Genomic DNA, 26,017 nt, shown 5'->3' with positions numbered 1-26,017 from the left:
CTTGAGCCCGGGAGTTTGAGGTTGCTGTGAGCTAGGCTGACGCCACGGCACTCACTCTAGCCTGGGCAACAAAGCGAGACTCTGTCTCAAAAAAAAAAAAAAAAAAAAGAAAAAAAACTAGAACTACTCAATAGATAAAAAATAAGGTCTCCTTATTTTACTGGGTTTACCTTAAGTAATTTAAATCTCTCTGACAAGGGTTCTGGACCTGTTTCATTTCTAGATATTTACCCTCTTCTCTAAATCATTATAATTAGGGCTCAGTAGTAAATCTCATCTCTGAAGTTTTGTTTCATTTATTACCAGGTAGTAACAGCACAGGCAGAGTTTGTCATCATAATGTTATTTTTTAATTTCTAGTACTTTATTGTGGTTTTGCAAGGTACATGAAATGCAATTATATCTCATTTGTAGATACAACAGAGCTTAGCTAATTGAATTTATCTACATAGAAATAGATTAAATCTTTACTACTGAGACTTAAGTATTTCTTTGCTATGCCTCCCCATATACTGTACTTCAAATAGTTTAAATGCAATTAGGTAGTACAAAATGCCTTTTAATGTAAATATTATCTTTTGCTTTTGGTTTCCCCATGTATTTTGGTTGTCTTAAAACTACGGTTCTTCTGTTTACACCTTATTTGTTTAATGTCACATTGCTGTCTTTTAGAATTTTTTACTATTCAGCAAAATAAATTGATATTCAGTGTCAGGGGAAATATTAGTTGGGTAAACTACCAAGAAACTATTGAAGTGCAGAAGGGCAGCAGACACTGTACAGCATGCAGTCCTAAGCCATGTGTTATCTATGGGAATGGACCAAGGCAGCAGTGGATTCAGTCAAGCACAGCACTATGAAAAGTGGTGTGAGGGAAGAATCACATTGAATTTTAGGAACAAGTTTATATTATTGCACAGTCTTTGTGAGTGCAGAGTGTCAAAGGCTGTCTAGTTATGTGTTGATGTTTTCATCCATTCTCTATTGAATGAGGGCATAACCATCAAAAATAAAATACCTTTTGAAATAGAGGATTTTGAATATTAGACTTCACCTGGTCCAATCATGTCAGCTTATGGTTAAGACAACAGACTAAGAATGGTTAAGAAATTTATCCAACAACACAGTGATTCTCAGAGTCAAATCTGGAACCTGGATCTCCTTGTTCCAAAGTCTAAGGATCTTTTTACCATTATATATTAAATACCACCTGTTAGGAGTTGTCATGAGTGGTGCAAGGTCAGACATAACAGGTCCACGCATATTCGTGTCTTTCCACAAGGTCAGACTTTTATTAATGTTGTTTTAATCATAAAAGCCACGAGCTACATGGAGTTCCCAAGGAGGCAGTTCTCCTTAGTATTACCCATTTACTTGGTAGCCAGAGCCACAGACACACAAGCTCAAGCCAATCTACAAGTCAATCAATATTGCAAACATACCTACTATGTTGCTACCTATTACATATACTACACAGTAGTATACATAATCAGTATATAAATGTTAAGATTTAAATTTCCACGTTAAACATGGTCACTTTCAACATGAAGAGAAAAGGGGATTTAAAAAAGGGGTTAATGAACCTGTCCAAGGAAAGTGACATGGACAAGAAGAGTGCTCTGGGCTGATTCAGATGATCAGTGTCTTGCAAGGCGAAGTCCTTGATTTGTGCAGAGGCTTCAGTGGCAGATGATGGGTACTGATCACAAGTGACAGCAGGACAGTGTCTATAGAGATGGCCACATCTAGCTGGCGGAAGTCCTGATCTTTTTATGGCCTTTGAGTTCGCTGGTGAGGACTGAGAGTCCGCAGGGTTAGGCCCTTGTCTGGTTATGGTTAAGACATATCAATAAGACAACTGGTCTTTATTGATTAGGTGAACATCTGGTATCTGCTGGCATGATGCCTTTTGAAATATAAGATGGAATCTTTTTCTAATACGGGGTCACTTAGTCAAGGATGCTCGACACAGGTGTAAATGTCCACATGATAATTAAGCAGCCACATTAGCCCTTAAAAATAAAATGTTTAGGTCTTAAGTACAGAAACACTCCTGTATTTTGAAACACAATTATGTAAAGGATTGTTAACTGCCATCTTTCCCAAAAGACCATCAGAACAACCTGTTGCTGAAACAAAATTAAATTTATTAAACCTACTACACTAAGGGAAAAATGCCATTTTTACAAAGCTAGTTGTATTTAAGAAGGGGATGATCAGGGAAGATATTTACAGTGTTTTGGAGTCCAAGTTCAGGTGGTTAAAGAATATCTTTCAATGTAGAAATTTGGTGGAGATTGAGCAAAGTTCCCGACATAATAGATTAGGTCTTGAAGAACATCTTGATAACTAAACTATTGCTTGATAAACAGTAAGTGACCTTTATCCCCATGGGAGTAATCTAATGTTCTGTTAGAAAAGCTACTTGCCTTATCAGTTGAGGGCTGTTGAATTGGCAAATTGGTTTTCAAGAATTTCCTAAAATAGTGAAGTTATTGTTTGTTTTTACAGCCTTATCTTACATGGGGGGACAAACCCCTCTTTGCCAGGCACTGCAGAAGGTTAGGACTTCTAGTTTTAAAACAGGGACAGTCCTAGGCAAATCAAGACCAGTTGGTTACTCTCCCTTCTGAGCAAGAATTTCTAGGAACAGATTGGAGAGTCATATTGACAAAGGTGGCCTCAGTTTTTAATCCAGATAGTGCATGCAGTAATCTTAATTCTCAGTAGTAATTCATCTCTTTTTTTCCCAGTCCCCATTAACCCTTGAAGTCAAATCTGGCGCCATTTGATAGAATTGCTTAATGTCATCAGGTAGTTATCAGGCCATCTATGTGAATATAAATGTGATTCATGAAGGAATTATAGGATAACTTTTGTGGTACACTTAGCTCAGGGCCCCATGGGAGTTCTATTGTTGAAATTAATCTCATTGATGACACTGATTCATTACAAAACCAGTTCTGCTAGGTAGATGCTGTATATGACATTGTTAGGCAATTTTTTAAAATTCTGTCACTTGATGTATTCAGTTGCATAGATATTTGTGATAGGCAGAATTTTTATGGCTGTTTTTCTAAAATTATAGGAACAGATTAGCTAACTATGTGTTTTTAAAAACAAGAGAATAAATTTGGGTTGTATTTAAACCATGGAGTTGGGTTAATTTGTTACAGTGGTGCTATGGTTTAAGTATTTGACTCCTCCAAAACTCATGTTGAAAGTTAATTGCCAGTGTGGCAGTATTGAGAGGTGGAGCCTTTACGAGATGATTAGATCATACCCTCATGAATGGATTGAACCATATGGAATTAATGGGTTAATGGATTAACATGGTGGCTCTATAAGAAGAGGAACAGTGACCTGACCTAGCACAGTTAGCACCCTCAGCCCCTGGCCATGTGATAACCCTGTTTCACCTTGGGACTCTGCTGAGTCCCCACCAGCAAGAAGGCTCTCACCAGGTGCAGCCCCTCAACCTTGGACTTTTCAGCCTCCATAACTGTAAGAAATAAATACCTTTTCTTTAAAGATTACCCAGTTTCAGGTATTCTGTTATCAGCAACAGAAAACAGTAAGATAGCAGCAATAAGAAACCAATACAGAAAGTATCATGAAAATGAATGGCTGCATAATGCTTCCTTCTGTCATTATTTCAAGTTGCTTTTATGAGCAAAGCTTGTCTTACCTAGCAACAGTTGCTAAGTAAGTTAACAATTTCATGCTAGAGTCTAAGAGGGAGCAACTGCTAAAATCTTCCCCATTCCAGTGCCCTTGCCTTCTATGGCAGGGGCTTTTAGTACCATTCTTTAATAGTTAGGCACATAACCACTACCTAATCATGGTGCATCATTTAATCCTTACCAGTCTTTAGCATTGTCCTAAAACCCTGAACCTCATCCTGCTTTCTTAAACTTCTATCTTTTTTTTTTTTTTTTTTTTTTAAGACTAGTCAAGTGCAGTAGTGAGGAGGGGGGAAAGTAGTAGAACAAGGAGTTCAATCTGTAACTGACTGTGAACAATCACGTGAGATAACTCACTACCTTCGGACCAGCCTATCTTTTCTTAAAATTACTTTTTTCTGATCCTAAGATTATTTTAACCGTAAATAATAGAAGACATCTGAAATTTAACTATGATCAGAAATTCAAATTACTCAAACTTTGTTTGCTGTGCTGTTTGTAACAAAATAATTCCACCAGCCCCTTTGGGAAAAACCTTCAAACGGATCCATGAATACAAGCCATTTAAGACACGCTTTTATACTCACAAAGATATACTAGGTAAGTGACTTTATTGTTTTTCTCTGTTCTAACATTTCATAGCATTATTTGTGATTCTTCCTGTTACATAGACTTTTATCAGCTTTTCCCTGTTCACAATTGCCTGTCCCTACAGGGATATCTATTTGGCATGGAAAGAATGTGGGTTGGAATCCAGCTTCTCCAATTGTGTGCATTGAACAGGGTATTTGGCCTCTCAATCTGTTTCCTTATATGTAAATAACAATATTGATACCTATCTTGCAGGTTGTTATGAGACTTTAATAAAATAATTTTTTCCTATTATCAAGCCTAGCACATAGTAGTAAATGTGAGTTCTTTGTTGCTGTTGTCCATACTTGGGCATCTTCAATACATGTAGGAGAGGAAATATTTTTAAATAGTATCCTGATATTGGTGAAAGAAACTATAACCTTTAGTAGCTGGTGACTTAAGAGTAGATACATATAGATAACATGAGAATATTTGTCATACATATATATTACATATATATGTATGCATAATACATAAGCAAATCAAATTATAACTACAGATTTCCTTCTTTCTTTTATCCCCATAAGAGTTTTCAATATGACTTTGAGCCTTAATCTTTTATATTCAATGAAGTTTGTCATTGAACTGTTTTAAGTCAAAATGAGTCAAAATTTCCTGTTTTTTATAAGTTCAAAAGCATGTTGAAATGTCTATAGAACAGCTAATGAATATCTCAAAGGACAATAGTTCTCAATCCTAGCAATGCATGATAGAACTTTGACAATTTTGTTTTTAATACAAATATCTAAACACAGACCTACTGGATTTAATACTAAAACAACACATATACACTAAATTAGAACCTCCAGGGTGAGGCCTCAACATGTTTATTTTTTCTTTCCCTTTTAAATAACTTTATTTTGAAGTAGTTTAAAACTCAGCACATAAATGGATCAAAGAGTTTCTGTCTACTGTATTCATCTGTCTTCTATTGATATTTTACATATTCCCAGTACTTTGTCAAAACCAGGAAATTGGCATTGGAATGATAGTATTAACTCAGGTACAGACTGTACATACGTTTTTTCCCCTTGGTATATAGTTTTATGAAATTTATCACATGTGTATATTCATGTACCCATCACCCCCATCAGGACATAGAATTGTTTCATCACCACAAAGAGACTCCCTTGTGTTACCCCTTAACAGTCACACCCTTACCCTCTAATTGGAACCCTTGGCAACCACTAATCTGTTCGTGGCTATAAATGCTATCTGAACAGAATCATACATTATCTAACCCTTTAAGATTGACTTTTTTGACTCAGCATAATGACCCTGAGATTCATCCAAGTTGTTTGTATTAATAGTTTGTTCCTTTTTCAACATGTGCATTTTTAAAAAGCTCTGCAGGGATCCTGTTAACACAACCAGGGTTGAGAACAACTAATATAAAGTGAAGGGATTTAAGCATAAAAGAGGGTAATAGTAGCTGACATTTGTATCGCATTTTTATGTAGTTCAACACATTGATGGTCCATGCTTAGTCACATTTCTTCCTAGAATATCTTTCATAATTATTTCTACAGAATGTTGACCGTTTGCAGTATATGTCCATCTCTCCCATAGTATTTGCTGCCCTATGTTTTTAAGACTCACTGATGATCTACTAGCAAAGACTCTATGCCACCAAGCATATAATTTTAGTTGCTAGTGACAAAAACAACTCAGAATAGACTATGCATAAAATGGAATGTCTTGACCCTCCTCACAGAAACCCAAGGGAGATCTGGCGTCAAGGCTTTCCATCTGCCCATGTGTAGCTCTTAGTGAGTTGGCTTAATTGTTTACTACTGCAGTCAGACTTACTCCAGCAGCTGGGAAAGGAGGGATGTGGATGCAAATAGCTCTAAACAGGGGTCCTCAAACTTTTTAAACATGGGGCCAGTTCACTGTCCCTCAGACTGTTGGAGGGCCGTTGGAGAGTGCAGCACACATTCCACACATGCGCACTGTGGGCCCAGGACGAGTCCAGCTGCTAAGCGGGACAGGCAGCCATGGCAAAAACACCCGGCGGGCTGGATGAATGTCCCCGGTGGGCAGTAGTTTGAGGACGCCTGATCTGTTACCTCCAGTGTAGAAATTCCAGAGGAAAAAGAGCCACATCCTATATAAAATCCTTGGGAAAAGCCTGGTTGAACAGCATGAGCATGTGCCAGATCCTGGGTCAATTATTGTAATGCAGAGAAGGGGATACGAAGGGTAAGAAGGTTGGGTGCTGTTATTGGCAATCTCACCAGAACAACCTGAAATGCAGGAGAGAAGAGATGTTGGACAGACATGTCCACATGTCCACAAATGCCTTATCTGTGCTTATTGCCAAGCCAGGCACCATCAGAGATACACTGCAGCATAAGATGTGCTTTGTAATTTTAGGTAGTTGATCATCAAGACCTAATGGCTTAAAAAGTTACTAATTCAACAAATCTAAGATTTGAAAAATGAATGGAATGAACAATAGGGACTATAAGAGTTTGGATTGGAGAGAAAGATTACGATTTGTGATTGCAGTATCCAAAAGGCTCATCACTCCCACAATAGTTTATGAGCTCTCTCTGACAAGCCTCTCTGGCAAGAAGATGGAAAAACCCTGTACCCAGCTAAAAGAGCTCAGATCTTGGCTCCAGGTCCACCTCTGTCTCTAGCTATCTGATATTGTATAGTCCTCTAACCTCTCTCGACCTTTATAAACTTGTGCAGGGCTAGGGAACCTCTGTAAGGCCACATGTGGACTTCTAGGTCCTTAAGGGCAGCCTTTTGACTGAAATCAAATTTTACAGGACAAATTCTTTTACTTTTATTAGTACATTTTTGTCTTTTATATTTTAATTTTATTTTTAAAATGAATGGATTTTAAATACCAAATAAGTTTCAATGAAATAATCCTACCAAATTGACCAGCATTATTAGAACATTAATAAGCTATAAGAGCTAAATTGATGGCTGCTATGCTCATGATTTAATTCTAACTTCCCCTGCCTGATTGGCACCACTACCACACGAGGCTGGTTGGCGAGAGTTTATGGGAGTCAAGTATGCCAATCTCTTATCAGCTTTTTTTTTTTTTTCTTTTTTTTTTTTTTGGGACAGAGTCTTACTCTGTTGCCTGGGCTAGAGTGCCATGGCATCGGACTAGCTCACAGCAACCTCAAACTCCTGGCCTCAAGCAATCCTCCCACCTCAGCCTCCTGAGTAGCTGGGACTACAGGTGTGCACCACGATGCCCAGCTAATTTTTTCTATATATTTTTAATTGGCCAATTAATTTCTTTATATTTTTAGTAGAGATGGGGTCTCGCTCTTGCTCAGGCTGGTTTCAAACTCCTGACCTTGAGCAATCCGCCTGCCTCGGCCTCCCAGAGGGCTAGGATTACAGGCATGAGCCACTGTGCCTGGCCTCTTATCAGCTTTTGACTGGGTGCACTGTGTTTCTATTCAAAGTGGAATTTATAAATAGGTGCACAGCTCTACAGTATTTTTTAATCTTGTCTGCTTAATAGCCCATCATGTTAAAGAAGACCAAGAGAATGCTGAAGGAAGAAAACATTTTTTTAATAAGGATTGGGATCCAATCTTATCTTGTTTCTGCTAAACATAAGATGATTTGCTTGCTTTGTGATACTGCAATATCAACGTTAAAGAAATTCAGTGCTCATTAACATTATAACACTCATAAGGACCACAAATATTTTAAATTAGAGGGGGAGGCATGGAAGGTTGTATTGCAGAAGTTAAAAGATAAAAAGCAAAAGCAAAGACAATTCTTTCAAGCAACAATAAGACCTGGAAATAATGCCACTGAAGCAACTTATAAAGTAGCTGATATACTGAGGAAAAAATGGAAGCCATTCAGTGATGTAAAAATTGTGAAAAAATGAATTGTAAACTTATAGGATACTTAGACCCTGATAACATTTCAAAGTACAAACAACTGCCTCTTTCAAGGGGCACCATAACTGATCGGCAGCGTGAATTAGCCTTCAACTTAACAACTTCATGCAATAATTCGAAAGGAAAATATATACTATTCAATCATTTGGGATGAATCAACTGATACTACTGACTCAGCACAGGTTTTATATTTCATTTGGGTCATAACAGAAGATTTTCTTTGCTATGAAGAGTTACTTACTTTGGGCACTGTTGTGAACAGAACATGGGGAATAAGATATCTTTAAGAACTTTCAAGGTAAATGTTGTGAAGTTGGACTGAATTTGGTCAATTTAGTGAGTGTACGTACAGATGATACATGTTCCATGACAGGAAAACATGAAGGGTTTATTGCACAGGTAAAAAAATGTATTAACAGGCCGGGTGTGGTAGCTCACGCCTGTAATACTAGCACTCTGGGAGGCTGAGGCAGGCGGATTGCTCAAGGTCAGGAGTTCGAAACTAGCCTGAGCAAGAGCGAGACCCGTCTCTACTATAAATAGAAAGAAATTAATTGGCCAACTAATATATATAGAAAAAATTAGCCGGGCATGGTGGTGCATGCCTGTAGTCCCAGCTACTCGGGAGGCTGAGGCAGTAGGATTGCTTGAGCCAAGGAGTTTGAGGTTGCTGTGAGCTAGGCTGATGCCATGGCACTCGCTCTAGCCAGGGCAACAAAGCGAGACTCTGTCTCAAAAAAAAAAAAAAAAAAAAAATTAAAAAAAAAAAGTATTAACAGATCCAGATGTTCTCATTTCTTTTCATTGTATATTGCATCAGTAAAATCTCTGTGCTAAAGCTACTATTTTAAGTGACACTTTGCAACAAGTTATAAGTATTGTTAAGTATATTTGCGCAAACAACACAGCATCCTCAGTTTCATAACAGGCTAAAGTTGAAAAATGAGGTATTCAGTGTGGCTTTGCTGTATCATTCTACAGTGTGTTGGCTATCACAGGGACAGGTGTTAGCCAAAATTGTATCTCTGTGGGAACAGATAGTTATATTTTATGAAGAACAGAATCAGCAATATGAATTATTGAAAGAAGGTTTCTATAGGAATGCAGTATTTCTGTGTGATACCATATCAGATCAAAATGACTTGAATATTTCTTTGCAAGGTAAAACAAAGTCTATAAATGATATGTGGCAAAAAATCCAAGCATTTCAAAAAAAGTTATCTTTTTTCCAAACATTTCTTCAAAAGGGAATTTTGGATGAACATTTTCCCCAGTTAGCAAAGGTCATCAATGATATATGTGAATCATTTGAAGAATACGCAGCTGTTATAGACCTAATAATTGGAGAATATAATGAAAGATTCACTGACTTTGAGAATCATAATAATATACTCAAATTAGCATTTCATCCTCACCTAGTTGCTATCACCCAGACACCTAAAGACCTACAGGTGGAATTGATTAAGCTCTCAGTAGATGGCATTTTGAAGTCATTGTTTGGTGCTAAGAAAGATACAATTGAAATATTAAAAAAATGCCGTAGAATACCCACGCCTTCGGCAACATGCTCCAAAAATGCTTTCTTGCTTTTCAGCCACTTGTTGTGAAGCTACATTCTCCTACCTAACCTAAATCCAGGTGCCTTTGTGGACCTCCTTGCTGCAACCAAATATTTCAATGCTTTCCAACAAAAAGCAGACACAACAAAGTCATTAAAAGGCTAATTGCTGAGGCGGGCGGATTGCTCGAGGTCAGGAGTTCGAAACCAGCCTGAGCAAGAGCGAGACCCCGTCTCTACTATAAATAGAAAGAAATTAATTGGCCAACTAATATATATAAAATTAGCCGGGCATGGTGGCGCATGCCTGTAGTCCCAGCTACTCGGGAGGCTGAGGCAGCAGGATTGCTTGAGCCCAGGAGTTTGAGGTTGCTGTGAGCTAGGCTGATGCCACGGCACTCACTCTAGCCTGGGCAACAAGCGAGACTCTGTCTCAAAAAAAAAAAAAAAAAAAAAAAGGCTAATTAACTTTAAAATTAGAAAATAGTTTTCATTTTTTGAAATTATTAAGTACATAGTGTTAGATTTTTATAAATGTACATTTTTAAGTATATCTAATTGAAGTTGCTTGAATGTAGCTTATTTGATTATAGCTAAATTAATGTGGCCTTCCAACATGAAAAGTTTCTCCACCCTGAACTTGTCTGTATAGGGAAAGTATTATGGGAATATTATTTGTTTTTATTTATTTATTTTAATTATGGGTGCATAATACTTGTCTATCTTTATAGGGTACATGTGATGTTTTGATATAGGTATATATTGTGAATTAATCAAATCAGGGCAATTGGGGTATCCATCACCTCAAGCATTTATCATTTCTTGTGTTAAGAACATTCCTATTCCACTCTTTTAGTTATTTTAAAGTATACCCTAACTTATTGGTTATAGTCACTTCGTTGTGCTATCAAATATTGTTCTATCTAACTAACTATATTTTTGCACATATTAACCATCCTCAATATATCCCCCACCCCCTGTTACCCTCCCCAGCCTCTGATAATCATCATTCTACTCTCTGTCTCCATGAGGTCAATTGTTTTTAATGTTTAGCTCCCACATATGAGTGAAACATGTGAAATTTTTGTTTGTGTGCTTGGCTTATTTCACTTAACATAATGTTCTCTAGTTCCATGTTGTTGCAAATGGCAGGATTTCATTCTTTATATGCTATATAATATTTCATTGTGTATATACCATAATTTCTTTATCCATTCATCTGCTGATGGGCAGTTAGATTAATTCTAAATCCTGGCTATTGGAAATAGTGCTGTAATAAACATGGGAGTGCAGATATCTTTTTGATATGCTGATCCCCCTCCTTTTGATTTGTACCTAGCAGTGGGATTGCTGGGTCACATGGTAGTTCTATTTTCAGTTTTCTGAGGAACCTCCATACTGTTCTCCATAGTGGTTGCACTAATTTACACTTCCACCAACAGTGTATGAGGGTTCCCCTTTATCCACATCTTTGCCAGCATTTGTTATTGCCTGTCTTTTTGATAAAAAGCCATTTTAACTGGGGTGAAATGACATCTCATTGTGGTTTTTGTTTGTATTTGTCTCTTGACTAATGATGTTGAGCACTTTTTCATATACCTATTGGCCATTTGTATGTCTTCTTTTGAGAAATGTCTATTCATATCCTTTGCCCATTTTTAATTGGATTATTTAATTATTTCCTAGTTCATTGTTGGAGCTCCTTATTTATTCTAGCTATTAGTCTCTTGTCACATGAGTAGTTTGCAAATATTTTCTCCTATTCTGTGGGTTATCTCTTTGTTGATCATTTCCTTTGCTGCACAGAAAGTTTTTAGCATGATGAGATCCAATTTGTCCAATTTTGCTTTGGTTGCCTGTGCTTTGAGGGTATTAAGAAGTCCTTGCCCAAACCAATGTCCTGAAGCATTTTCCCAATGTTTTCTTTTAGTAGTTTCATAGTTTCAGGTCTTAGATTTAAGTCTTTAATCTATTTTGATTTGTTTTTTGTATATATTGAGAGATAAGGATCTAGTTTCATTCTTCTGCATATGATTATCTAGTTGGGAATATTATTATTTTGAAATCAAATTAGATCACTGACAGAGGAATCATATACTACTACCTCTTAGCTCACTCTACAACTAAGCAATTAAACCCATAAAGACCTACACACTAAAGAAAGGCATGTAATGCATTAGAAGGCATTTTGCTTCCAGCTCCCTGATGGAAGTAGCACCAGCACCCAGATAACAGGGAAAGAGAGCTGTATAATGTGCTAATATCTCTTGAATATTCACTGATCATCCTTCTTTGGGTATACAAAATATGCCCGTCTCTGCAGGGCATTTATTTCACTTACATTCCCCAGTTGCCTACTGTGTGGAGTGGGCATGATGACTGACTCCATCCAGGCCTGACAGTGCTGAGTTCCCTTCTAACCAGTTAGGAAAAAACTCACCCCTTCAATAGGTATATTTAAAGGAAGGTTTGGAAGCTCCTAAAAGGACATATCTCCTGTGTAGTCCTCATAAATAACTAGATAATGGTGGAGAAAAAAGCCAGGAAAGAGTCCGTGGAGATTTGTGATCATTTATCTTCAAATACACAGATATTGGGGCAAATATTATGGAAAAAGAAGAGCAAGTTCAAGAGGCTTTACTCAGAGAACGTATTTCAAAAGCAGAAGATGAAGTATGGGCTCAGGTAAATGAAGTTATAAATCAACCTAAAATACAACTTTGCAGTTCATTTTGGATTTGTCTGAAACAATATAGTGTAACAGACTACAGAGTCAGGCAGAACTGAGTTTGAACCCTGATTAGTGGGACCTTGAGCGAGTTCTTTAACCTCTGTAGTCTCGGCTTCTTGTTCTGTAAAAGAGGAATAATAATAGCCATCCTATAGGATTGTGGAGAGGGTTCAATGGAATAATGTGCCTAGCTCACAGCAGGTACTTTGTAAGAAGCAGTGTCATCAGGAGTTTCCTTCCTTTAAATTGCCTTTCCGTATGGATGACTCCTGCTCCCTTTATTTTCATTTGACTAAAATCAAACATTTAAAAAAAAGGAAAGAAAAAAAGAACTAGAAGACATCCTTGTTGATAATTGTTTATTATGGCCCCACCCTTAACATATAGACCATCCATTGGTACAGTACGTAATGAGCCTGGACTAAGGGCTCATTTTTTATATGCTTTATCATGGCCTGCTCCCCTTATCATCCCCTCTTTCCAAAATCCTTGATGCCTTGTCCATATCACTATTGAGTGCCATAGTGGCTATTTGAATATTGGGGCTTGCAGTGGGATCCAAAATGGAAGCAAAGCCTCAATCCCACAGCCAACACTTCTCCCAATCATAGATAGAATGTCATAAATGACTCCCTAAAGAGAATTAATGCTCCTTGAGGGAAGGACAAGCCACAGTGCTTATAATAATATTACTTCTAAGTTTCTCTGTAAAACAGACATTTTAGAAAATAGTATTGGAACTGTCTAGTATTAGTGCCAGCAAAAGCTTGGTATAAAAATATTTTGAACATGTAAAAATACTCCCAGTGCAAAGGGTAATATATCTCAAAATCTTAGAAGTCTTCTGTTTTTATAATATCAATAATAAAATTCAAACTGATTGTGAACCATCAATTATATATATTAATACAAGACAGTATTATTGTAAATTATTTTCTTGAATAGTCTATAATTTGAATGTAAATTTATCCAGTGTTCTGTGTATTCCCTTCAAATAAAGTAATAAAACTTTCTGAAGACCTGATGCAGAGGATCTGGGATGGTCCTCAGCCTTTCTACTCTGCTCTTTCTAGCTTTGTGGGTCTTTCCACTTCTCTGTGTTTTCCAGATTTTCTACAATGCACATATGTTACTTTGGTAGTCAACCAAGCAAGAAATAAAGTGCCAAAGAGAAAAGACAACCCGGCAGCCTATGCACAGTGAAGCTGTCCTGTCATTAAGCCATGTTAGCCAAGGGTGGGGATGTGTTTGGGCATCTCTGGCTAACGCAGCCAGTTTGCTATGGGAGGTTAGAGACTGGAATGGAGCAAGAAATTTGGGACCCCATGGTGATTGCTAATTCTCAGTAAACTTGAAAACCTGATTTACCAACACCCCAAATAAGACAAGTTGCCCTATGTTCATCTTGATATATTAATAGATAAATGGACTCTTTCTTTCAAAGGCTTATGAACTCCAGAAACAAGTAGTGGAGAAAGTACTTGAAGAAGCAAAGGACAGACACAGAATCGAAATTCAGATTTTGAAAGAGGAACATCAAAAAGAGTTGCAGGTTTTTATAGCGGCTTATTTCTTGTCTTTTAAAAAGTACTTAAGTTAGTTTTTTAAAATTAAGTACATAGGTTGGCAAGGGAATGAGAAAAAAGATAATAATATAAAAATCTAGGTCAGTGTTTCATGGCGTTAGTTAGGAGGCCCTGGAGGTTCACAAAAGAAATGCTGAGTTCTCTGTAGCAGTGCTGAGTGGGCAAAATAGAACTCCATGGCTTACTTCCCAAGGAAAGCTTTGCCTGACCAACCCTGCCTTGCCACCCACACACTGTCCATGACACCCTGATCTCTTTCAGAGCAGTCATCACTGTTGTCATTAAATAATTGATTGTGTGATTATTTTTTTAATATCTGACTCCCCCGCATAACTACAGTCTTTACTGGGGCATGTCTCATGAAAACTTAACAAATTTCCCAGCAAGAATCTTTGGGATATAATTTCTTCAAGCAAGTTATTTTAGGGTCATTTTTAGGGTAGGTGTATCTGGCTGGTTCTCAATTTGGTACCCTCTGAGAAAAATGAATGAGTTCAAATTATCTTAGTTCTCTGAGCTAGCCCTAGTGCCCAGCACAGTGCCTTGACTTAATAGGCATTCAAATAGTTGTCACATGAATGAAGCAAGCTGTTCTCTGGGCTCTCTAGTTCTATTCTTTTTCCTAAATTTGCATTTACTGCCCTTCCAAGAGGGACATCTGAAGCTTGGCGGGGGGCTCCAGGACCCTGTATAATGCTGCAGCCAGAGGCCATTCAGATCGGGCTCCTACTGTACTGGTGGATACACTTCTGGCATTAGGTTGTGAAGATGTAAAGATGTGATGCCTGTTTCAAGGAGTTCACATCGTAGTCTTCCTTTAAGTAATTTGATTGTACCCCACGTAGCCTTTGAGTGGAGGTGATGCACTTTGTGCTTCAGTAGAAGGAAGTCCTAAGAAAATTTAAAGAGAAAATGTTAGAGGGAGATTGACCTCTCCGAAAAATTTGTCCAGGGTGGGGAATTTACATTTATACCACCATCTCTGGGATATTTTTATATATGAAGGAGTAATTTGTCTCAGAGTGGTGTGGAGGGTTGTTATTTCAACCTGTTATTTATGTAGCATACACAGACATAGACATCAGCACCAGTTCTCAGAGGGCGTCTATGAACCACCTGCATCAAAACCTATTCCTCTTGGAGCTTAACATGCAGACACCCCGACCTGCAGACTCTATCAGCAGCCCAAGTGGTTCTCACACAAGTTTGAGATTACCAATATATGGCAGAAAAACAAGTTCTTCTGAAACCGAATATCACTAAATTCTGATATATAGAGACCACCAGGTATGGTATAGGAGTTTGGTACGTTTCAAGCACATGCTGTTAAATAAAATTTCAGGATCTTATCCAATGAACAGATAGTATTTTGAAAAGGTATTTATATTATTGAAAGATAATAATATAAAAAAGTAAATGAGAAAGTAGAAGCTAAGAGAAAATAAATGAAAAATTAGGGTAGGAAATATAATTAAGTCATGAGTGAATTTAAAACTTAAAAATGTAGGTATGCCATGAAGTGGTATGCAATTATTTTCACTTGTTGGGCCTTGAGCTTTCTGGCAGCCAATGCAATAAGGGAAATACCTTAAATCACCATGTCCATAAGGTGAAAACAAATTAGGCACTTAAGAGAGGCTCAGACATTCTGAGTTATGAAACCTGAAACTTCTCCTGAGGGAGACGTTTCATGTGAAAAATGGCTGTCAAACACATGTGTACAGTTAACATGATGGAGCTCACGAAGCTATTTCTTATAATACCTCAAAATGTGGGCTCACTCAAAATGCATTTCAGTGTAAGCAATTTAAGTGGGAGACCTTATATTGAATAAAAATGCTGACATACAGTAGGTTATTGAATTATTTGAAATTATTGAATTATTGAAAATATTTTGGACTTTTAAACATATATTCCATATGCTATGTGAGGCCGTAAAATGATTTTGGTTTATTTATTAAATGATTTATTAAATCATTATATAAAAAATGGACAGAGTTTAATTCTTTGAATCCTAGTTCAGAACCCAGTCAAAATAAAGGGCTAGGATGTCACTTTGAAATTCTACCATTCAAATAGAAATATATTATGATAATACTTCACCTTAAGTTCAACCACCCGGGCAGGTTTGATTATGAGGATATATTTGAGAACCTAGAACATAAGTTAAAATATCCCCTTAGGAGTTAAATAAAGGGCTCTGACTACAAGAGAATAACTGAGGCTTATTACCCATAGCAGAACTTCTCCATCCCCCACTCAAATGCCATCACACTTTTTGACAACCTAAACCCAACACTTGATTTTTCAAATCTGAAATAGATTAAGTGCTGGGCACTAGAAATGACAAAAAGGGGCTCCCTGACAGAATTTAGAGCAGACTCCTCAGACCAATGGCATATAACTTTGTAATTTTCACTATAAAGAGCAAATATCGGCCAGGCGCGGTGGCTCATGCCTGTAATCCTAGCACTCTGGGAGGCCGAGGCGGGCGGATTGTTCAAGGTCAGGAGTTCAAAACCAGCCCGAGCAAGAGTGAGACCCCATCTCTACTATAAATAGAAAGAAATTAATTGGCCAACTAATATATATAGAAAAAATTAGCCGGGCATGGTGGCGCATGCCAGTAGTCCCAGCTACTCAGGAGGCTGAGGCAGGAGGATCACTTGAGCACAGGAGTTTGAGGTTGCTGTGAGCTAGGCTGACGCTGTGGCACTCACTCTAGCCTGGGCAACAAAGTGAGACTCTGTCTCAAAAAAAAAAAAAGAGCAAATATCAATGTCAAAAAGCAAAGCAGTCTGGGGTCATTTATGACAGAGGCAGATGGCCCTATGAACTTGAACAGTTAAAGTTTTTAGCCTGGTATAATCATTCATCTTTGTCTACTGAGCCCAGACCATGTTAGAGTGTTTCATAATACTCTTTTATGAGGTAAGGTAATGTTAAAGACATTTAGAAACCCTTCCATTCAAAATATTTTATTATCAGAAAAATTAAGCGATTTAAAAGACAAAGCCTTTTGCAGTATAGAAAACCCAGCTAGTATTTCTAAATGGCCAATGTTTTCCTAAAAAGATCCTCAAAATACATGAACTGAAGCCACTCTGGAGAGATTCTTAACATTGATTTCTGTTGTCTATTTCATTTAAAAAATTTTCTACCCTTGGAGTAGCCAAAGTAAGAAGTTGAAAATTTTTTTTCTCTTGAAAAAGCTGAAGTTTGTCTAACAAATATTTTAATTGTTGTACTAATTTTCTAAGAAGCTAAAGTGACTTCAGTTTCCCTTGAAACTTGGGGTTCTCTTGACTCTCAGCTCCAGCTGAGCAGGCCAGTGGGTGCTCTGTCCATGATGCTGGCTCCCTCAGGGCCCCACAGAAAAGGTGCTAGAGGGGGTTTGGCAACCTTCAGCCAGGAGGACTATTATTGGTTTTATTCCTTTCCAAGCTGGGTAGGATTTCATTTAAAGATGGGATTCTGTAGCTATTAAAAATAAGAAAGAAAGAAAGAAAACTCACTGTACTATGTTATAAGACTGTACAATTGATGACTCTCTTGAAAGACTGGACAGCCAGCATTAAAGCCAGAAAGTGGCAATTAAGAATCCTGGTTTATGTCCCAAGTTCTTCTACTCGCTATGAAATAACTTAATTTCTTTACGTTCTCTTGATGTCTTCTTTAAAATAGAGATAAGCATTTACCTTTAAATGAAAGGTTGAAACACCTGGAAGGAATCCATCCTCCTCTTGCATATATTTCTATCACAATACTCATCGCATGACTAGGTTGTAGGCCTCCTCCACCAGGCAGTGAATCCCCTGAATACAAGGATCTCTGCCTTCTCATGTCGGTAGCTTCTGGGTCCTGCAGAGTGCTGGGCACTCCGTGGAGTTCCTAGGCATTTCCAAAATGCTCACACAGGTCTTGGTTTGACTAGTGTTTCTCTTTATTTGGTCGAAGGCCACCCACAGGTCCTCCTTCCTGGAGTGATGGAGTAGTTGTTCCTGTTCCCTCCATGAACAAGAAAGGACCCCTCAATACTAGTGAGTTGAAAGGCAGGTTCCTGTAACTACAATAATGTGCAACTGTTTTCAACCTGAGCCTCAGATTCCCCCTACCTAGGAGACACTCAGGAGGCATAATAATTATTTCTGCCATTTTCCAGGAGTGATTTACTAAAGTAGAATCACATTATGTATTTTAGATTATATATAATGATAAGAGGGCACAAGAATATTTGGACAATTATGAAAAAGAGACCTTTAACCCTACCTCTCTAACTCAGCTATTTTACTTGTTGCATATTCCCTTTCAATATTATCTATATATATTTATGCTACATAGTTTGTATGTTTTCAGTTTTACTTAATATAAATGAAAGTCTTATGTGTCATACACACTCACCTTTTAAACCATCAAGTGACTTTCCATCAAACAGATAAAACTATGATGATAGTATGCATCTTTAAACATCAAATCTGTAATGGCTAAACCTAGTTTTACCATTGCTTAAGGAAATGGCAGATAAAACGAGGAGAGAGCTGTATGAAAACATGGATGATGAAATGAAGAGGGAACACTTGGCTGCAGAACAACGCATGGTCCATAGAATCCAAAGAATTATGATGGAGTGCCACAGAGAGAAGGTGGAAGCCGTGAAGAATGCCAGGGCTGAAGAAAGAAAGATTGCCCAGGAAGCACTCGATGCCCAGAAAAGGTATTACAGAGAACATATTTACAAATTAGTATCTTACTCCGTCAAAATCAACTTGGAGAGAGGGATAAAGTTAATGTGCACAGGTGGATTCTGCCCAGTGTTTGTGTGTTTGGATTTTTATTATGGAATTTACCAAACATAGAGAATAAATATATAATATATTGGAGAGAGAGAGAGAAAAGTTTAAAGAAAAACAGTAACATAAGTACTCAAGGACTTACCACCCAGTTTAAGAGATTGAGAATTGCCAACACTTCTGAAGCTCTCATGTGTTCCTCAGTCATATCTTCTCTCTTTCCTCTCAAGAGAGAATTACTCTTCTAAAGATTGTGTTTTCATTCTGTATTACCTGTTTGAAAAGACTGAGGAGAGAAACATTTTCCCAGAAATACATACAGTCAATCTTTACGTTCTCTAACCAGGATCATATACTATTGTGGACGTGTTACTTATTAGTCTTTTTTCTTATTACACAAGTAACATATGTTGCAAAAGAAATTGACTTTATGGGAATAGATAGAGCAAAAATTGCAAGTCCTGAATCATTCTCCTCCCACCCCGGCCTCTCAGAGACAATCATTTTTAAAAATAGAGTCTGTATCTTTCTATACCTTTTTGATATATTTACATCCATATGTATGCATAATCACAAATCATTCGTTACATAAATCAGATCATACATATGTCTGTTTTAGAAATACCAAGGTAACCCTTTCCATGTATGTAATGAACATTAGATGAAAGGACAGCAGTCAAAGATTGTCAAGTGCAAGAGGAAAAGCATGATTTCCAGATGTTAAGTGACCTGCCTAAGATCACTGTGCTGTAGCAGAATTGAGACTGAGACCTCCCTGTTTGGACTGCTAGTCTCTGGCTGTTTCCTTTTGCTTTGCTCCTTCAGTTAACAATGACTCAGTCCATTGTATATAATTAACATGTAAGATGTTTCTCGTTGGAACTGTTTAGAACTGAACTGGGCCAAACGTAAGATCCTGGAGGAGGTACAGATAAGTGAGAATGAGGGCTGCCTCTATGGCAGTTTCACTGTCACCTCTCTCCTGCACAGACTGAGATCATTGCAGAGGTAGGAGAGGAAGGCGAGAGAGGATTTCAGGAGGAGGTTAGAGTTGTGGCCCAAAAGAGTGGAAAGTGGACCCTCTTCTCCCTTCTACCCGCCAGCATCTGCAGGAGCTCACCCCTCCTGTTGTCAGAGCCTCTGGGTCCCCTCCTCTCACACACCTGCAGTCTCCTCCCTTCATTGCTCAATTGCCCTTTCCTTTGCCAGGTCTGAATGGAAGGTTTTCAATGTCCACCTTTTATTGAATCAGTAAACTGAGATTAGAGAACTGCCATGTCTGTTATTTGAATATAGCCAACTAGAACGTCCATTTTGTTCATTGATGCTTCCCAAGTGCCTGGAAGAGAGTCTGGCACACGGCAGGCATTCTTTAAATATTTATTGAAAAAATGGTTCAAATTTGTTCCAGTCAGCTGAACCCACTCTGCAGCACACCAGATCTTATTTCTAGACATTGCTACCTCCCTGTGTTCTTTAGAGCATTTGCAGAAACTGATATATAGAGAGAGACCACTGTTTAGAATTCTGCTATAGATCTTTTATGTTTCTATAAACTTTCACCAAGACTTAAGGATTCATAACACTTATATATTAAGAGAAATGTGTTAAATGTACAAAAACTTTTTTGTGGATTAAGGTGATTAGATATATAATATATATATTATTATATATATAATATAATTATATATATAATAATATATATATAATATAATTCTAAACATATTACCCAGGAAACATTGGACTCTTTTAAAGTGTTTTTTTTTTCTCTTTTAAATCTCTGCTTGGAAAGGTTCTAATTATTTTCCAGCCCAAGGTAAAATATGAATAAAGTGAGCACTCAGGAATTTTTGTGGTCATGGCTATAATTCCTGATGAAAGCTACCCTTTAGTCAATACCCAGCACATACAAGTCACTTTGTATATTTCTTGTTGAATCCTCATGTTCTTTCCTGGGGGATTCTATCATTCTGCATATCTTCAGATTAAGACCCTTCTTAGAGAGAAGCTAAACAAACTGCCAGAGGTTTACAGGAAAAGGTTACAGGAAAAGGAGATGACAGGGCTCAATTTGAACCCTGGCCTGTATGTTGCCAAAGCTTGTGACCTTCTATCACATGACCTGCTCTATAGGTAGAGGAGTTTTAGCTAAGTGAGTTATGTAGAGAGTTTGTGCACTTCACCAGAGCTTATCAAGTGCCTTCTGTGGACGTCACACAAAGAAACATTACTTCAACATTATGCAAAGTAACTAAAAACATGGTTGCACCATAAAAACAAGGCTGGGTGGACTGGTACACATAACACGTAAGTGCTGGAAGGGTTCTAAGTCCTGGAAAGATCAAGCAAAGTGTGTGGGAGGTATGTGGTGAAGTAGGTTCTTTGGAGGAAGTTGGTCTTGGGTTGCACCTTAGAGAGAAGGTAGGAGGTCCTATTGGTAAGATAGGCAAAAGAATGAGAACAGAATGAGCAAAGCCATGGAAGGAGAAGGTGTGATGTATAATGAGACAGAGCCAAGGGAAGATTTGAGAGTATTAATAACCCTGAGATATAAATGCATTGCTGAATGATGACCTCTGGAGATGTCCCCTACCCCTCTAACTTCTACAATGTCTGCATCCTCCTGCCAGACCAGGGAGCCATGGGTTCCCAGTATCCCAGGAAAAAAATAAGCATGTATTTTTCTTGTAAACACAATGGTTATACCTGATTGAAATAGTGCTAACTATCCTGTAGTTCTAATGAGAACTAGATTAATAACTTATTATGGGCTAGCCAGGCAAATGATCTGTTATGTTCAACATTGCTCCAAATACTTTATGTACAAATGAATTTTGGGAACAAATTCCTTCATAATTTAGAAATTGCCTGTGGGGGAAATGAGGCACTGTTTCTCACTGTCTTAAGATCCAGGCTTTTTATGGATGGATGTAGAAAGGAGGTTGAAAGTATGCTGTTTAGCAACATACATGAGGAAAATGAAAAGTTTACTTAATAAGGGAAGAAATAACTACTGATATTTTTTCTTTAGATCTATGAGCAATGTATCTGTGCCATTTCAACAGCCTCCCAAAAATAATGAGAAGGCGAGCTAATAGAGGTCCTAAAGGGAGCAAAGAACAAATCAATTGCTAGTATGGATTTTCCACGTTTTATTTGTTTGCCATCATCCCAGTAAGATTGAGTTACTAGATATTAGATTATATTTTTATTTAGTAATTTGTTTTTATTCTCCAGGAACTCATTTTATAAAATATCAGACTGAATCCTGTAGATGTGGGCAGAAACTACAACTATTTTAAAAATAGTTGCATTTCTGGCCACCACCTTAAATATGGTGTGCATTTCAAAATTCCAAGTCCATAGCCTCATGAAGATAGAGATGACAGATGAGCCTTATTGCTTACAGAAAGAAGCATAGACATTCACTTCATGTCAGAATGGGCATTGGAGGGTATGGAGTTGAATCTGCCATCCCTTCTGCTGGGGGAGCCGCCTCCTTCTGTGACAGGACAGGAACGTTACTGCTGATTGAGGTGGTTGGTTCAACCATTGAGCACCTCTCTCTACCTGTCATGTTCTTCCTAATGTGGATCCAAAATATGCTGGTCTCACTTTCACTTCTACCCTCAGCTTCTGGCTCTTCCTCTTCTTCTATGCACCATGATCCTTCAAATATTTGAGGAGGGAATGTCCAAGATTTAGTTTGAAAATGGACAGAAAAAAACAAAAGTACTAACATACCAAATTCTTTCAGTCTTTTGTCATACAATAACCTTTCTAGGCCCTCTTCTGCAGGAAAAAAAAAATGGAGATAGACTAATTTGCATAAATCAAAAAATGTTCTAACTATACCAAAAGGATTGACTTCCTATGGTGATATTTTGCTCATGGTAAGAATCCTTTTTAAGCATGAATTCTTTTAAGATAAACAGGCACTCCAGGGCACATTCACCATGCACTACACGCCACCACACCTTTCACAACTTCAAGGAAATTATCAGAATAAAATTCAGAGACATCTTGACCTTAAACCAAAAGGAGTGGATCCCAAAGGATCAAAAATTCAGGCTCTGAGACAAGCTGGAAAAAGTTGGAAGGGACATTCCAAAAAATAACAGATTCTTTTAGCAAGAACATACTTTTGATATCAGGGGACTGCCACTAAGGGTAGGACCTGGAGTCGTCCAAGATACATGTTATTGGATGAGTTTTATCCGAGGTCAGCTCTGATGGAGCCATGCAGTCGGCCATTAGATGAAACCTCCTGTGCGTGGGCAAGGAGAAAGCCAGGCTGATCTGGCAGGAAGCTCATGCCTGCTGTGACAGAGCTGTGGCTTTGAGGGACCCCAGGGAGCACAGCTTCTTCCTTGGGGATTTGAGCCATGGTCATCACCTCACCAACAGCCTGAAGACTTTATAAACCATCAGACTGAACCCTAAGAATGTGTGTGGATGCACAGTCCCCACATGGTCCACAGCATCATTTCCATGAGCAGCACTTCCGCTCTGCTGTGACCCAGGTTGAAACCAGCAAGTTGGTTCCGATTCCTCTTTTTTCTCCATCCATTATATCCTAGCAGTCACAGATTCTGGCAGTTATGACTTTACAGTATCTCTTGCAAAAAGGGGTTTATCTCTTTCTCTCCTTTCTACCCCTCTCTTTCATCATTAGTTTAGACCCTCATCATTGCACCTCCAGAATATTACAAAATGATACTAATTGGTCTCTCTAGCTCAACCCACTAAGATTTAGTTCACCCATTATTACCTGAATAACAATTCTAAAAAGTTATCTTCATCATGTTACCCTCCGGACAAAAAATTTATAGTGCCCTCTCATGAGATTGAAGCAGGTTAAGGGCAAGCACTCTCCGACTTGCTAATTTTGTGACATTGAGCAGTAACTTAATCTCTCTACGCCTCAATTTCTTCACTTGTTACATGGGAATAATCATAGGTCATAAATAAAATTAGTACAGCTTCAGTGGGTTGTGAAAATTGAATGGGACACCGTACATGTGAAATGCTTAGCACAGTCCCTGGGACAGAGTAAGTGCTCAATAAACATTAACTCTTATTATTCATAGTGGAAATAATCTAGTTGGCGGGAAAAGGAAGAAATAGCACAATAGCTAGAGAGGCTAAGGACAAAAGAGGTTTAAGATTGGGGAAGCCTGGCAGGTTTGAAAGTCAAATTGAAGGAATCAGAAAAGATGAGAGAATTGCATCTTGGAGGATGGAATTTAGAAGATAGGGCAGGTGGTAAATCTTGGAAAAGCTGGATTAGACAGGCAGAAGGGAAGGATTTTTATTAACAACCATAAGTATTTGAATCCAACATTTGTAGATTTTTTGATTCTCAAATCTTTAGAGGCTCTGCTCAAACTAGGTTAACTACAAAATCCACTGGAAGTCTATCATTTGCCCTGGAATTAGACTGCCTGGGTCGCAGTGTTGATTTTGCCACTTTTACTAATTAAGCAAACTTGGACAGTTACTTAACCTCTCTGAGCCTTAGTATCTTCTTCATAAAAAGGATATAGTAACAGAACTGCTTCATACAATTGTTTTTGAGGAGTCAATAAGTTACTATGTTCACAGAATGCTCATCATCCAGCTTGGACATGGTAAGAGGTCAATATGGTTGGCTGCTATAAATTATATGTAATTACATACATTATAGCCAGAGGTCTATGAATCATTCTGCAGTGGTTCTCTAAGTGTGGTCTAAGATCCTTCAGGGTCCCCAAGACTCATTAAGGAGGGGGTCCATGAGACCAAAGCTATTTTCTTAATAATGCTAAGATGTTATTTGTCTTTTTCACTCTCATTCTCCTATGAGTGTATAATGGTGTTTTTCAGAGGTTTTGTGATATGTGATATCACAACAGATTGAAACAATATGAAAATCCAACTTCTTTACTATTAAGCCAGACATTAAAGTGTTTTGTACAAAAATGTAAAATTATACCATTCTTCTCATCAAATATTTTGTTTTTGAAAATATATTTTTCATAATAGATATTTATGTTAATGTTAACAGATTTATATAAATTACTAAATATTTTTAAAATGTCTTTTAGCTTCTAAAGCTGTTCAAGTCAATAGATATAGCTCATGTAAATAAAAGTTGTTTGGTTTCCTCAATAATTTTGAGAATGCACAGGGGCCCTGGGGCCAAAAAGTTTAAGGTGGCTGTCACAGAGTACTGCTCACATGAAATCAAGATTAAAGCTAAATCTAACCTGTGAGTGTAAAGTTTTCTCCCCTCTGGCTAAAGATGAGTAGCTAGATTGATGTAAAGAAATCATTTTTCCACAGAGTTTGGAACTCTGACCATATTTCTTCCATTTTAAACACAATGTAGACTAGGGTCCCTAAAGTTGCCATTAGACATTACACTACTGGCCTCACCATAGCCCACAGCAGGGAACTAGATGGTCAGCTCTGCTCTGAAACATGTTTTTGATTGATAACAGCTAATGCAATCTAAAAGTTCCTCTGTATCAGCCTGTCTCAGGCCGGTGGCTCATCTCAGCAAAGTAATGATTTCTCATACATATGTGGTTAAAGACAAAATCGTTTTGTTTTTAGTGGCTAATCCATCTAATGTATATATTCGTATTATCTTTTATAGCCAGGCGATGGAGGTACTTTTGAACACCGGAATGATGGCTAGTAAGGATCAGAAGGCAAATGTGGACCAACTGTTAAAGGCAAAAGAACATGAAATGAATGTCTACTATGGCATGGCTCAAAGACAAAGGCAAGAAGAGGTCCAGGAAGTACTTCAAGAAGCAGAGAAAACCCATCAGACCACTCTTGACAATATGATGGATAAACTGGTTAACACCCAGGGAGAGCTGCTATCCATAGCAAAACAACTGGGAATCATGACAAATTGGAAAGATTTCCTAGAGGAGGAATTACAGGAAACCAGGGCAGCATTTCAAAAATACATCAATTATACTTTTCCTAAGCTTTCACCAGGACAGGCCGATTTTATTCTGCCAGAAAGAAAGAAAACACCTTCCAATCTTGTTATTAAGGAGAATGAAACAACTTTTTAGTGGAAATCTTCAAGTGAAATTTCACTACAAAAAGACATCATTCCCAAAACTAAATAAATTTACTCAAAAACCA

At 37.8% G+C, this 26,017-nt stretch overlaps 1 protein-coding gene across 1 annotated transcript; it reads left to right on the top strand.

Annotated features, from left to right (window-relative positions):
* The first annotated feature begins 110 nt into the window (after nt 1-110).
* Nucleotides 111-26,017, top strand: C5H6orf163 (chromosome 5 C6orf163 homolog). The gene is made up of 5 exons (XM_012750973.3): nt 111-4,283; nt 12,355-12,449; nt 13,940-14,047; nt 18,593-18,795; nt 25,512-26,017. The coding sequence occupies exons 1-5, from the start codon at nt 4,136-4,138 to the stop codon at nt 25,942-25,944; spliced, it is 987 nt and encodes a 328-aa protein (XP_012606427.1). The 5' UTR covers nt 111-4,135; the 3' UTR covers nt 25,945-26,017.

Source organism: Microcebus murinus, chromosome 5 (genome assembly GCF_040939455.1).
Source record: "Microcebus murinus isolate Inina chromosome 5, M.murinus_Inina_mat1.0, whole genome shotgun sequence".
NCBI lineage: Eukaryota > Metazoa > Chordata > Mammalia > Primates > Cheirogaleidae > Microcebus > Microcebus murinus.
Note: the sequence above shows the minus strand (reverse complement) of the source record. Positions and strands in the feature narration are given on the sequence as shown.

Coding starts and splice junctions, on each gene's coding strand:
- C5H6orf163 (XM_012750973.3), top strand. CDS start 4,136: ATGATCAGAAATTCAAATTACTCAAACTTTGTTTGCTGTGCTGTTTGT. Junction 12,450..13,939: donor AAGATGAAGTATGGGCTCAG/GTAAATGAAGTT, acceptor TTTCTTTCAAAG/GCTTATGAACTCCAGAAACA. Junction 14,048..18,592: donor AACATCAAAAAGAGTTGCAG/GTTTTTATAGCG, acceptor CCATTGCTTAAG/GAAATGGCAGATAAAACGAG.